Genomic DNA, 14096 nt, shown 5'->3' with positions numbered 1-14096 from the left:
GCCTCACTGCGTTGCCATGTCGATCTAATCTGCTCCCGACGAACAAAACCTGAATCACTGCGCAATTTCTCCAATAATAAGACTTGTTGCTTGTGTCTTGTCGCTTGCGCAGTTACGGCGTTCTTTTGTGGGAGCTCCTGACGGGAGAGGCGCCCTACAAAGGGATCGACGGGCTGGCCGTGGCGTACGGCGTGGCCGTCAACAAGCTGACGCTGCCCATCCCTTCCACGTGTCCTGAACCCTTTGCTCAGCTGATGTCAGGTGGGTGCCGTCCTCGGGCGGGACGTTGCTTTTTGGGTCCGCTTGGAATGCTGTCGATGACGCAACCCACACAGGAAGTTCGTGAAGCATAACAACTCAACTCAAGTGTATTTCTCGGAGCACTTTAAAACAATTACCGCTGTACACAAAGTGCGGTACATGGAGCAAATATCACATATACAACAATAAAACAAGAACTTAATAATGAAGACAGTAGAAAGCACAAAAACAGTCATGTCCGAGTCATGCTGAGTCAAAAGCCAAAGCATAGAAATGAGTTTTGAGGTGAGTTTTAAAGATGGGCAGCGAGGGACCTTGACAAATGAGGTCATTCCAAAGAGAGGGACTGGCAAAACGGAAAAGGCTTGCTCCCCCCCAAGCCTCCGCTTAGTTCTTGGTAGGTGTGTAGGGGGAGGAGCTCAGAGAGGTGGACCTTGACAAATGAGGTCATTCCAAAGAGAGGGACCGGCAACAGAAAAGGCATGATCCCATCCCACCCCGCCGAGCCGCCGCTTAGTTCTTGGTAGTCTGGTCCGGAGACCTGCGGCACCGGGCAGGTGTGTAGGGGGAGGAGCTCAGAGAGGTAAGATGGAGCGAGGCCATTTCAAGATTTGAAAACAAATCATAGGATCTTCAAAAGAACTCAAAAATGTAGAGCCACTGAAGGGATCCCCAGAGTAGAGAATGATGTGCTCCCTCTTACGAGTAGCAGTCAGGAGGCGAGCGGCAGCATTGTGGACCAACTGGAGACGCTTGATGGAGTGAAGTGCATGACAGTAATCCAGCTGGGATGTGACCAAGGCATGAACGGCTGTTTCAAAGTGCTTCCGAGAAAGGAGATCTTTTACTTCAGCCAGCTGCCTAAGATGAAAGAAGCTGCACCGATTTGCAGGGTGAATAAATAGCGGGCCTTGCTCTAGATCAGTGTCGTCAAGAAAAATAAAATATTTGGGCAATTGGCTAATGAGCTGTGGCAAATGTTTGCACTCAACCAGCACGAGTGCACAAAATCACATTTTCTAGTCAGTGGATGAATCATTTGGCCACTTCCTCATTTCAGGCATTCAAGGATCGAAAGCAGAGCTCGAAAAGAAGTGAAACCGGGCCGGATTTCTTTTCACGTCTGCTTTGCTTTGTGACTCAGAGTGCTGGGACCAGGACCCCCATCGCAGACCCAACTTTGGCTCCATCCTGGCTCAGCTGACGGCGCTGGAGCAGCAGGTGATGGAGGAGATGCCGCAGGACTCCTTCCACTCGCTGCAAGAGGACTGGAAGCTGGAGATCCAGGACATGTTTGATGAGCTACGCGCCAAGGAAAAGGCACGGACCCTTGAATCGGATCGCATGAAGCACCCCTTTACCGTTTTCTTGTTCATTTCAAGTGATGGCAGTGGCATCATTTTGCGCCCATTGCCATTGTGTACAACATATATTCTGTAAACACATCGACGTGTCTGACGAAATGACCGAAAGCACAAACCCAGAAATGGAAGAAAACCTTCAATTCCTACCCATGACGCCATTTAAAAAAAACTTTTCGAACAGCGATTTCATTTGAAATCTGGATTAGCTTCATGTTAAATTGAATTCAATGTTGGCCCGGTAGTCGAGTGGTTAGCGCGTTGACTTCACGGCGCAGAGGTACCGGGTTCGATTCCAGCTCCGGCCTTCCTGTGTGCAGTTTGTATGTTCTCCTCGGGCCTGCGTGGGTTTTCTCCGGGTACTCCGGTTTCCTCCCATATTCCAAAAACATGCATGGCAGGCTGATTGAACTCTCTAAATTGTCCCTTCTTGAGAGTGTGAGTGCGGATGATTGGTCGTCAATGTGTGCCCTGCGATTGGCTGGCGACCGGTTCAGGGTGTCCCCCGCCTACTGCCCGAAGACGTCTGGGATAGGCTCCGGCACCCCCTGTGAACCGTGTGAGGATAAAGCGGTTCGGAAAATGGATGGATGTTCACAATCGCCATTTTTTTCCCCCTCTGTCCCAAATACTTTAAACCAGCGGTTCTCAAACGCTCTTTAAAATCTATTGCAATTTATTTTGTGCACCCTATCCTGAAACTGGCCAACCTGCTGAGTTTTTTTTTTACCCCCCTCCACCTGGCCCCACTTTGTGCCCCTTCAGGAGCTGCGATGTCGCGAGGAGGAGCTGAAGCGCGCGGCGCTGGAGCAGAAGTCCCACGAGGAGTTTCTGCGGCAGCGCGAGCAGCAGTTGGCCCAGTGGGAGCAGGACGTGTTTGAGCGCGAGCTCAGCCTCCTCATCCTGCACCTGAACCAGAACCAGAACCAGGAGAAGCCCAACGTCAAGAAGCGCAAGGGCACCTTCAAGAAGCACAAACTCAAGAGCAAGAACGGCGAAAAGATCAGCATGCCCCAAGGTTGGTGTGTGGCCACTGTGGCTTTGAGTCGTCGAGCGGGGAGACACCAAAACCGTGGAAATTTGATTGACTGCGCGGAGGTTGTTATCCTGAACAAAAATTAAGGGAACACTGACAACTAATATCGAAAACACATTTTTTTTTCAAACAAAATAGAGAATTTGAATTGTTTACTTAATCCGACAATACTTGGTGATCTTTGTTTTTATGTTGCACTCTACAAATCGCCAAAAAAAAAATATATATATATATATATTAAAAATGTCAACGATATGGCTCCCATTTCATGTCATCGTGGATGACAGTTTCAAAATATCGTATTTTTCACCAGGCATGATGGGTGTGCAATATTTGGTGGGTTTTTGTGCATGTGTAGCCCCTCAAAAATGCAACTAAAATGAAGCGTTTTCACAACAAAAACAAATCAGCTCTAAAAATGACTTCTGAGTGGAACAAAAAAAAAAACTGTCAAACTGAAATAAAAACTAACTGTAATGGACAATGAAAAACAGCAAATAGTGTCCGGTTAAAGACGATGAATGGACACGGTCCCTCACCAACGGAAAGAAGTATTCCAGAGATGATAGCGCACTTTTATGCTTTCAACACTGTGAACCTAACACACACTTTGAAAAGTATTCCTAATCGTCTTTGTGGTATATTTACAGTTGAAAGAGTCCTTAGAAGCAGTTGTCAACATCTTTGCGGTTTCCGTTTTGCTCACGAGCGTGACTCCAACAACCGGAGACATTTAGTCGTTTTGTTTTGGTTGGCCATGAAAGATGATATTGACTCTGCGAGTGAGCCGACCACGCCTCGCTACTTCCTGTCGGTGGATGCATTGGCTGGCGGTTTCTATAGGTATCCCTCTCCCACTCCTTTCCCTTTTTTTGTTCCCCTCCTGGCATATCAGCACCGACGGCCTTTGTTCTTTCATTTCCCCTCTCCGTTTTCCATCGTCATGTGCCCAGTACACTCCCAGCGTCAGAAAAAGCACATCATTGTGTCAAAGTAACAGACCTGGAAATGATGCAGGTCGTTGCTTTTGTTCTTATTCGGCCCCTCGAGCTTGAGAAAGTATGGAAAGAAAAAAAAAACAAACTCAAATCACGTTTGAGTCATTCTTTTTTTTTTTTCTTTTTCTTTTCAGATTTCATCCACAAGATCACAGTGCAAGCATCGCCCGGCCTGGAGAAGAGGCGGACCTCGCCCGATTTGGGCCCGGGCTCCTCGCCGTCGTTCGGCCCGCGTTTCCGTGCAATCCAGCGTGAGTGGGTTCTACTTTCAATTCCTGTTCTCAGAGCGTCGGAGCATTCTGTCCATCCCCGACCGCCTCCTTTGCTGTGGCCAACCACTCGTCATTTCCTCCTTTTCCCGAATGCCCCGCCCGCCCTTCTCCTTCCACTTCCTGTCGCCCTCACTCAAGCTCTTTGTCCAAAGTCTGTTTGAAAGCAAATATGATGTGGCTTCCTGTGAGGATCAGCGCGCCTCCTCAGTCGCTTTTCACGTTTCCTGTTGTAACTTTTCCTCCCTCCGTGTGCAGTTACTTGGCTGCTGCAGCAGAGGGAGCCGTTGAGGAGCGCTTGTTGCCCTCTCCTGTTGTCGCACTCAACATGACGCTCCCGTTTGTTCACAGTCAGTCCCGGTGACAGCAGCAGGACCTTTGGTCTGAGCCCAATGTGGCCCCTGGAGGCCCCGTCCCAGAAGCAGGCCAACGGAGAACCGAAGTTGGGCCCCCACTGGAGGCCCCAGAGCCCGAAAAGTCCCAAGAGCCCCAAAGTCCTGCGCCTTAGTCCTCAGGAGAGCAGGTGCGTGCCACATTTTGGAAACCCAAGAACTGTTCGCAACTTTTATTCACGCCTTTCCTGTCACGTGACCAGTTTGTCCATGAGAGCCAAGCTGTTGGTGTCCCACTGCAGCGAGAACGGAGACGCCGCCGACGACTTTGAGGAGTACCGGCCATCCACGCCGACCCCTCCCCTGGCTCACAACGGTAACTCAACTGCTCATTTTTTTTTATTCACTTCTTGCAACAACTGTGACAAAGTATGGATTTGATTTTCTAAAAGGTTCAGGAACTGTTTATGCGCATGACATCTGGCTTTTTAATCATTAAATTTATTTGTATGCACTGCCTGACCTACAAACAGTCTTCTGGAAACTAATTGGTGACACAATGGCAAATATTTTCTTAGAAGCCTGGATTTATTTAAAAGTCCCAAATTCTTTTTATTTTTTCTTTTCAGAGAAGTCTGGTAAATGGAAAACAATGGAGCGCTGTAATAAAATGAAATACGTGCGTCATATTTAATTTGATTATTCATCTAAACTTTTTGAGAAAAAGTTAAAATCTTGAAAGCTTTTGCAAAATTACAAAATTGGAACTTTTTTTTCAAACTATGAATACATTTAACTTTTTCATTTGAAAAATGTTTCAAGTAGAATGTCGCAGTCGTGCATTTTTTTTTGGGGGGGGGGGTGTTATAAATAAATAAATAAATAAAAATGCTCCCTGCAAGGCTGGCGACCAAATGAAGCACAAGGTAAATTTTGTGCATTTTTCTGTCTGAATGCAAACAGTTTGCCAGGATGTGCCTGTTGCCAAATGAATGAAGACTGCGAGTTGTTTTTAGCAGGCTCCTCGGTGAAGGACAGCCTGCGGCTTCCTCTTCACCACGGCGACTCGGGCAGCGAAGAAGGAGGATGTTCTCCAGCGGGCTCCCCCAGGCCCGACAGGGGCCCTCTCAGCCTGATCAAGAGCACCCACCGCGCTCTACTGGCCAGCGGCTCCCTCTTGGCCTCCGTCGGCTTGGGTCGATGCTTGGACGTCTCCCCGAAAGTTCCCCCTCGAACTAATCCTCCATCCCTTGAGGAGTGCGCCACCTCCTTTTTCGACAGTTCGTCCGCTAAGCCCCCCGTTCGGGAACCCCCCGTGGTGGACGACCTCATCACCTTCTCCGCCTCTGAGCCGCTTCCCAAGCCGCTCTTGGATTTAGCCTTGCGGTGCCAAGAACTGAAGCCCCTGCCCGTCGCGCCGCCGAGCACGGGACGTGAGCACGGGACGCGGCCGGACCTGAGCCCGGGGGAGCGCGAGCCGGGCTTCCGCCCCGCCAACGGGGATGCGGGTTCTGAGAGCTCAGAGCAGAGGAGCGACAGGAGGAGGAGGTCCAGTCCAGGCCTGCACGGCTCCCAGCTCGGTGGGTAAACAAGCTGAACAAGATTTTCCCGATGATGTGGCAGTTTGAAAAGATGCACGTGATTAATACATACTGAAGTTGGAACCCAAATTTCTGAGAAATGTTCCCCCCCTTTTCATCAGCAATTTTTTTGGGGGGGGTGTGGGGGCTCACATGCCGCCTATGCCAAAATCCACCACTGCAGGCTAGACTTGACGAGTATCGTGGTTCAAATGGAGTTGAAAATTGCCAACTTAACTCCTAAATTCTTTGTGTCCTTTCCAGTTCTGGACCTGCCCCTCTGCCAAGACACGCAGGACTCGGACGAAAAGTCCCCCGTTCCCGGCTCGCTCCACCCCAACGCCGCCCTCTGGAGCCCCAAGACCTGCCGCCTAGAGGTCAGCGTCATCCCTCGCCCCCGCCCCTCGCCCATACGGCCCCGCATCGATGCTTGGAGCTTCATCTCCGCGGGTGGAGGCATTCCGGGCGCCGGCCGTAACTCGAGGCGCTCAGACGGCGTCCCCCGGGACTTCCAGCCCTCCCCCACGAACCCCTTCGCCAACTATGAGCCCTTCCCTTCACCAGCCTGCGACCCCTTCGCCCTCAGGGCCGACCCGTCGTGCGCCTCGGATAAAGCGTCGCCTTTCGACCCCTTCTCGGCGCCTTTCCCCACCTCGCGTTCGGCGCCGTGCTCCGCCAACGGCTCGCCGACGCTGCCGTCGTTTCGCATCGCGCCGCTGAACCCGGCCGACTCGCCGCTCATAGACCTGGGCTGGGCGGTGTGCGCGAAGACCCTGGACGGAACCAAAGAGAGAGTCCACCCCCGAAGGACTCTGGGGCTCAAACCCTTCAAGTCCCCGACGCAACTCAGAGATGACCGCTTCTAAAGTCCACAAAGACCACTCTCGGCGACCTGTTGACATCATTTCCTAAGAGTCACCCTTCAATCTCTCCTGGTAGTCCAGGTCCTACGTTTGTACGGGGCCCCACACATGACATGGCGGGGGGGAAAATTTGACGCCACGATCCAGTGAATCCCCATTTATAAACTGCGGTGAAGGTGAAAATTTGTGATTTTAGAGAGAGCATATATAAAGGCTTTTTTTTCAAACTAGTTTTTCCCCTCTCACACATTTAAAAAAACGATCACAGAAGTCCATCCCTCCTGAAGCACATCCAGGAATTTGAATTTTTTCTCTTCCGCTGGCGTTTAGGCTCACTAGCAAAAGCCTTCGAAGGACCACCTTAAGGCTTAGAACCAAAGTGAAAACCCGTTGTGCCCAAGAGAAGGCAAATTTCATTTCATTTTCACCCATATTTATGTTTTTAATACTGTACAGTATTTATAATAACATAAAAACCTGAAAAAAACCTACCGGTAGTTAGATTGGACGTCTGATGAGCCCCAAATGCTATCTTGTGGCCATGAAGGTAGAAATATATTTCCTGGAGGCCTTACTGACATTCCCTGAACAACTCGGACGTATGGGAAAGCAAATGAAGCGCACCTTAGCTCTCCACGTCATTTGGTGTGCTAGATTGTGTCCACAATCGATTTTTTTTTCCCCCCACCTCATGTCATGTCTTGAGGGGGCTGCATGGATTTGCAGCCCTGAAAGCCAGAGAGACCCGTTTTCGATTGCCAGTTTCTCTGTGTCATCTCCCTCTACCTCTGTGCGGATTGAAAAAGCAAAAAAGGACGACGGACATTTTGGAGCGCCTTGTTTTGTCAATCTCTCATCGCAGGGACCAACTGGGCTCAACGCAACTTGTCGCGCTTTGCCGGAAAATGCGTTATGTGCCGAGCACAAAAAAAAAAAAAAAGCATGACCCGTGCATTCCACTCTGGAAGAAGATAAGATCCCGTTCACATTGCAGCACAATGTCAGGGATTAAATCCGCCCCCCCTCCCCCTTCCTCGCAAACCAATACGCCAAAGAGTGCCACTGTGACAATACAATGAATGTCCAATTGGATCCTACAATTATTCGCCACCATTCCAACTCGATTCTGATTCAACTGAGAGTCCACATAACAGGCAAGATGTCTGTCACATAACCAACGAGTCCCAATCAGCAGTCAGTCAAGAATTGTATTTTATTTTATCATGAATATCAGCTCTTTCTTTTGCCCCAGAGATCTAAAAAAAATATGGAACATATGGAATTTGGTTATCTCACCCCCAAGTGTCTATTAACATAACAGGTGTGGGTCAAGCAGCTGAAAGAGAGCCATTTAGTGTTTGGAAGGGCAAAAAGCGGCGTGAATGATTGATTGTGTCATTGGACCACAATTGCCGACATGATTGGAATGGAGAGAGAGAGAGAGAAAGAGAGAGGGACAACTTTGGGTTTGGTGGACACATTTGCTTCTTCATCAATCACGTTTAAACTCACATGGAATGGGAGTCGGCAAACTGGTCACAATCTAAAGTGCCTCTGGTTAGCGCCAAATAAACTTCAGCTGTTCTCTTAGGCTTTTCCTGACATTTTTCTCCCACTTTCCAGCTGAAGCGCGAAGGTTTGATAGTCTGCTTACATTGAATGCTATTTGGAACTCTTGATCATTCCCTCCTCCTTGAAGAAGTCAGGAAGTTGTTGCTGAAACAGCCAGTACTTGCCAGAAATCCCTGCAACCCCCTTCAGTGTCACTGTCAGCCTCTCGGCACCCTGACGGGGCGTTTCTCTTCTTCTCTTTTCATTACTTAAATGAATGTCTATGCCTTGAAAATTCTTCTGTTCCCTTCTTCTGACTAACAATGTCATGAAAAGCCTACGAGAACTCCTGACATGGATTTGCAGCGTCCGAGACAGTCGAAATGGTAGCAGGTGCATGCTGAGGTTTGACAACCGCTCATGTCTCGGATTTTGCTTAATGGGCTGGCACCAATGAAAGTTTTTTTTTTTTTTCCCACTGTGATGGTGAATGTGTCGAAAGAGGAGCGTTTGACATCGCAGCTTGGTGCACTCACGGCGCACCAAGCTGCCAGAGGTGCAGGCCTGATATTGAAATCAACGTATCTCGTCAAATAAGTCCCACACAGGCGCAACGGAGGAGATTTGACGGAGATGCGATATATTTTTTTTTTCCGCAGTGGAAAGGGAATTTTTTGGGTTTTTTTTTTTTTTTTTTTAAGACGAAAGGGCCGTCATCTAAAGCAATGTGAAAATGTCAAAAGTATTTTTCAGTAGCAGATCTCTTTCAGGTGCTTGAAAAGAATGTTAGTTTTGCATGTTACAAAGCCGGCAATAGCGCGCTATGCAAGGTATGTCTGCTGTATAGCCGTCGAAATTCATATATAGGGGCGGGGCATGGGGATATTTATAAATGGCTTTCTATGTCACACACTGGATGAAAATGTTCGGACACAGTCGACATCGGGTTGATGCAAACGTCGCACACATGTTCCACTGGACTATTTATACATGTTTGTATGGGTGCTCTAAATTTTCACTTCTCCGTGACGATCTAGCCAATGATGAATATTGGTATGATTTTTTTTTTTTGTGGGGAGGTGGATGGTGGTGGGGGGGCTGTTTTGGTCTTAAATCGAAGGCTGGACATGGTCGACATGTTCATCTTTAAGTCTGCTTTTATTGTATTTTTAATTTCAGGTTATACTTTGTTCATGCCATCATGCAATTGGTTGCATTCATGTTTGTTTAAATTGTACTTTTTTTTTTTTTAAATAATAATTCCATCTCTGTGTGACCTCTTGGTTTCATGTTCATTTCAGCTTCAGAGAATTTGTGGAAATCTCGCACTGGGCTGGGCCTAATCAATTCTTATTGTCGTGTCCCAAGAGGATTATTTCCCGACACAGTGTGTGAACATGTTTTTATTATTTCTCGAGTATTACGATGGGTTTTAACCTGTGTGTGTGTGGTTGGGGGGTGGGGGGGGGTGAGATGACATGACCAAATAAATGTAACTATTGAATGGTTGAATATTTGGCATAGTGGTGCGTGAGCTTTGATTGAAATAGAAGACGAGTGAGGAATGTTGAATCAAAGGCATTTCAATTCAATTAATCTGAAAGTGCAGAGCTCTCATAAACATGAAGAGGAAAATATAAAAACATCCATCCATCCACCGATCCGGTATCAGGTCGCAGGGGGAACAGCTTTGGCAGGGAAGCCCAAACTTCCCTCTCCCCAGTCACTTGTTCCAGCCGCTCCCGGGGATCTCGAGGCGTTCCCAAGCCAGCTGGGAGAGTCATCTCTCCAGCCTGTCCTGGATCATCCTCGGGGCCTCCTCCCGGTGGGACATGCCCAGAACGCCTCACCAGGGAGCCGTCCAGGTGGCATCCTCATCAGATGGCCGAGCCACCTCATCTGGCTCCTCTCGACGTGGAGGAGAAGCGGCTCGACTCTGAGCCCCTCCCGGATGACCAGGCTTCTCACCTTATCTGCAAGTGAGAGCCCGAACACCCCGCGGAGGAAACTCGTTACAGCTGCTTGTATCTGTTCTTTCCGTCACGATCCATAGCTCATGACCATAGGTGAGAGAAGGAACATGGATCGACCGGTCAATTGAGAGCATCACCTTTTGGCTCAGCTCCTCCATCGCAGCGGACGCCGCACCGATCCGCCTGTCGATCTCCCGCTCCCTCCTGCCCTCACTCGTGAACAAGACCCTAAGATACTTCAACTCCTCCACTTGGGGCAAGATCCCATCCCCGATTCGGAGAGGGCACTCCACGCCTTTCCAATTGCGGACCATAGTCTCAGATTTGGAGGTGCTGCTTTTCATTCCGACCGGTTCACACTCGCCTGCAAACTGCTTGAATGAGAGTTGGAGATCCATGCCTGAAGAAGTCAACAGCAACACATCATCTGCAAAAAAAGCAGAGATGCAATATTGAGGCCACCCTCAACGCCTCGGCTGCGCCTAGAAATTCTGTCCTTAAAGATTATCTGCACGGATAATACACACTCGTAGCTCTCTCTCTCTCTCTCTCTCTCTCTCTCTCCCCCCCCCCCCCCCCACACACACAAGTACACGCTGGAGGCGACAGAATGCTTTTTGCACTACTAGCCTACTTTACTCAAAGACAGGTCACTTCTGTCAAAGCGTCCATCCACCGTGAAATGTCTATTATTCCAACATTACACGCACACGCGCGCACTATACACTCTGTGTGTGTGTGTGTGTGTGTGTGTGTGTGTGTGTGTGTGTGTGTGTGTGCGTGTGCGTGTGTGTTTTGAGAGAAAACACGCCATAACTCACCATCACAGACCTCGTTTATTTCTCCCCGGAATCCTTGTGGCACGAGATGGACGAGCGGCCGACGCGCACACTGACACGCCGCAAAGTGTGCAAGGAGACTCCGTATCGACTGCGCGTGGTTTTCCTAGATGACAGTGAACGCACCTTCGAGGTAGAGGTGAGTTGGTTCTGTCATGTTGAAACACAGGTGAGCGTCTCGTAGCTGTACTGTACTCGAGGGGGCATGTCACAACGGCTGCAGCGATTTCGGAACATTGAACATAAAATAATATTACATTTGTATAACGATATGTTGTATTTTCATGTCATGCTACAGATGCTGTTGCCTTTTAATCTTACTATGCATTGTGTTTTTAAAAATGCCTTGATTAAACCTGTTTTAAGTTTGATTATAAACAATTTTAAATGCCTTGTTAAGAAAATACTGCAGTTGTACGTGCAGTACAACTTTTTCCTCTCGTCTGGATTAAATATGACTTTTAATGCCTTACTATACATCGTTTATTCTTAATCGTATCATTTCTGGTGTTGTTTTTTTTTTTTGTGTGACTGTACATCACGTCTAAAAAACGGCCGATACATCCTGCTGATTTGTTTAGGTTGACTAAACATCATCCAATTAAAACAAATGCCTTAGTATACGTTGTATTTTTTGTCTTGACTATACGGTATCTTGTTTTTTTAATGCTTTTGTTAAGTGTTTTAGTTATACTGTTGTAATTTGAGGGGTTCGTTGTTTTCGAACGGATGGCTTTACTTTTCGAAACCACAAAAGGAGAGATGGATTCCGTTTGCAGGTAGCATTTTTGTTCAACGGACGTCTGCACCACAGAACGATCGCGAACACACTCTTCTCCGCAACTAAATCACTTCCTGTTTTCCCTTCAATAGCCAATCAGAAGCCATCAACATAAATTACACAATTACTGTATGCTTTTTTTAGTCTGACCATCAGATTTTACTCTTTGTTTTTTTAAAATTGAACTTAACGTTACACCATGTCTTTTTTTGCACTTCCGACTCTACATCCTGTCATTTATTTAGTCGGAACATCAATCCAGTCGATTTTTTAGTCGTCCTTTTTCGAGCCTGACTGCACAGTCATCTTTTAGGCTGTCCTGTCTTTTTTTTTTTTTAGTTCGACGATATGTCTTAACATCTTCTCCTTTGCCTATCCAAGGCAAACATTTCCAATGCACGTCCGCGCAGGGAAGCCAACAAAAATGATGGCAACTCTAAAACACTTGCCATGTGTTTCCATGCTAGCAAAACGTTTTGGGCGGCGACTTCTTCAACAAAGTGTGCGGTCACCTGAAGCTGCTGGAGAAAGAATACTTCGGCCTGGAGTACCGACATCACAGCGGCAACTACGTGAGCCTCATCAGGTGACGCACAACACGCGGGATTGTGGAATTGGACTGATTTGGCTTTGTTTGCCAGGTGTGGCTCGAGCTGCTCAAGCCACTCGCAAAGCAGATTAAATGTAAGTGTTTCTTTTCAACAAGAACTACAACAACAAAAAGTCGGCACAGCAATTAAAAGACATTTGAGAGAGAGAGCCCATCAAAGCAAGCTTCTCTCGCTCTCTCTCGCTTTTTCTCCCCTTTTTTTCTTTTAGACCCCAGCGATCTGTTCTTCAGGTTCATGGTTAAATTCTTCCCCCCGGACCCCGGACAACTAAAGAGGAGCCTCACTCGGTACGGCGCCATTTCTTGACACACGTATGTGCCCCGAAGTCATGGATGACGTCATTTGGTTTGCGTGCAGATACCTTTTCGCCTTGCAGGTCAAGCAGGACCTGTCCAACGGCAGTTTGACCTGTAACGACAACAGCGCCGCCCTGCTGGTCTCTCACATTCTGCAGTGTAAGGACCAGACAGAACATTCGAGTGACTGGAGTACAATGTCGTTTTATACACGTCATCGAAGCATCCAATATAAACTGACAGCAGAACTTGGCGACTACGATGAGGAGCTGGACTATCAGCACCTGGAGATGAAGCACTACGTCCCCAACCAGGAGTACCTGGACCACAAGATACTCCGCTTCCACAAGAAACACAGGTAGAGTGAAATCTGCCCAAAAAGAGTAAGGCATTGAAAAGCCCTGCCACTGAACAAGTTGTAATTGCCTTGAGATGCCACAAGATGGCGACAAAGCTCTATTTTGAACTAAATGAAAATTCTCAACTCAATATAGTTCCGATACCAAGATGGCGGGAAAACCCACCGCTATTTTTGTCTCATGGAAATCTTCTACTTAGCTCAAGAGTTTTCTTGATGCCACAAATTGTAACGAAGCATTATTTTGTTGAAATAAAACCGAACTAACTTCAACATTGTTTATTGACACAAAGCTGCCACAAGATTACAGCAAAGCACTATTTTTGCCTGAAACTCCAACACACTTAAACAGAGTTCCTTGATGCTAAGACGCCACAAGATGGTGGCAGCATACATGGCAATTTTCCGCGGATCCGCGGAAATCCGCCGTTTTATTTCTTAAATTGATCATTTTTGTGAATCGTCTAAATCCGTTGAGAAAATTTTAGGGGCAGTCAGGTACCTTATCGTCGAGTTTTCACGAGCTCTCCCGAACAGTCTCTCCGTTTTCCGTTTGTAAACAGCCCTGCGATTGGACGTGTATGAAAGCTTCAACTAATCAGATCACTGAAGGCATTATTTGTTGCGGAAGTCTTAGCTCGATTATAAACGGCCCAGCGATTGGTTAACTACAACCGATTGGACCAATCAAATTGCATGGAACATATTGTTTTACCTGATTCATGGCGGCCTCTTCGTCTCGCAAATTCATTGTTCTCGGATCGTTTTGAGCGGAATTATGAAATTTTTGACGAAAGATCAGGAGTCTTTAATCCTAGAAATTGACTCAAATGTCAAGAATAAATTCCGATTGGACTGGCTTGACAGAAAAGTCACTGTAAAGGTTAAAATTGGTTCCAAGTTCGACGAAGTTACAGAAGCTCTTGGACAATAAGCTTTGACGTAGCAGGCAAAGCTTATTGTGTGTATTGTAGTGACTTAATTAAC

The 14096-nt window shown here is 47.5% G+C and overlaps 2 protein-coding genes across 3 annotated transcripts in view; both read left to right on the top strand.

The window, feature by feature from the left end:
* LOC109508417 (mitogen-activated protein kinase kinase kinase 11) overlaps nt 1–7966 on the top strand; it is a 20846-nt gene extending 12880 nt beyond the window's left edge. The window contains exons 3-10 of one of the 2 annotated variants that reach the window (XM_019858376.1): nt 113–261; nt 1406–1581; nt 2388–2640; nt 3791–3907; nt 4277–4448; nt 4521–4633; nt 5277–5837; nt 6102–7966. In XM_019858376.1, coding sequence (XP_019713935.1) covers nt 113–261; nt 1406–1581; nt 2388–2640; nt 3791–3907; nt 4277–4448; nt 4521–4633; nt 5277–5837; nt 6102–6703 — 2143 coding nt within the window. In that variant the 3' untranslated portion in view covers nt 6704–7966. Of the gene's footprint in view, nt 1–112; nt 262–1405; nt 1582–2387; nt 2641–3790; nt 3908–4276; nt 4449–4520; nt 4634–5273; nt 5838–6101 lie in introns of both variants that reach the window. The other variant, XM_019858375.1, reaches the window with a different exon arrangement.
* Nucleotides 7967–10979: 3013 nt separating this feature from the next.
* The window catches only part of LOC109508514 (FERM domain-containing protein 7), a 7049-nt gene continuing 3932 nt past the window's right edge, over nt 10980–14096 (top strand). The window contains exons 1-6 of the mRNA XM_019858547.1: nt 10980–11202; nt 12312–12416; nt 12486–12528; nt 12664–12742; nt 12813–12910; nt 12995–13109. Of these exons, the coding sequence (XP_019714106.1) occupies nt 11092–11202; nt 12312–12416; nt 12486–12528; nt 12664–12742; nt 12813–12910; nt 12995–13109 (551 nt within the window). The 5' untranslated portion in view covers nt 10980–11091. The remainder of the gene's footprint in view (nt 11203–12311; nt 12417–12485; nt 12529–12663; nt 12743–12812; nt 12911–12994; nt 13110–14096) is intronic.

Source organism: Hippocampus comes, unplaced genomic scaffold (assembly GCF_001891065.2).
Source record: "Hippocampus comes isolate QL1 unplaced genomic scaffold, H_comes_QL1_v1.1 scaffold48, whole genome shotgun sequence".
Lineage (NCBI taxonomy): Eukaryota > Metazoa > Chordata > Actinopteri > Syngnathiformes > Syngnathidae > Hippocampus > Hippocampus comes.
The sequence above is the reverse complement of the archived record's forward strand: the minus strand, read 5'-3'. Positions and strand labels throughout refer to the sequence as shown.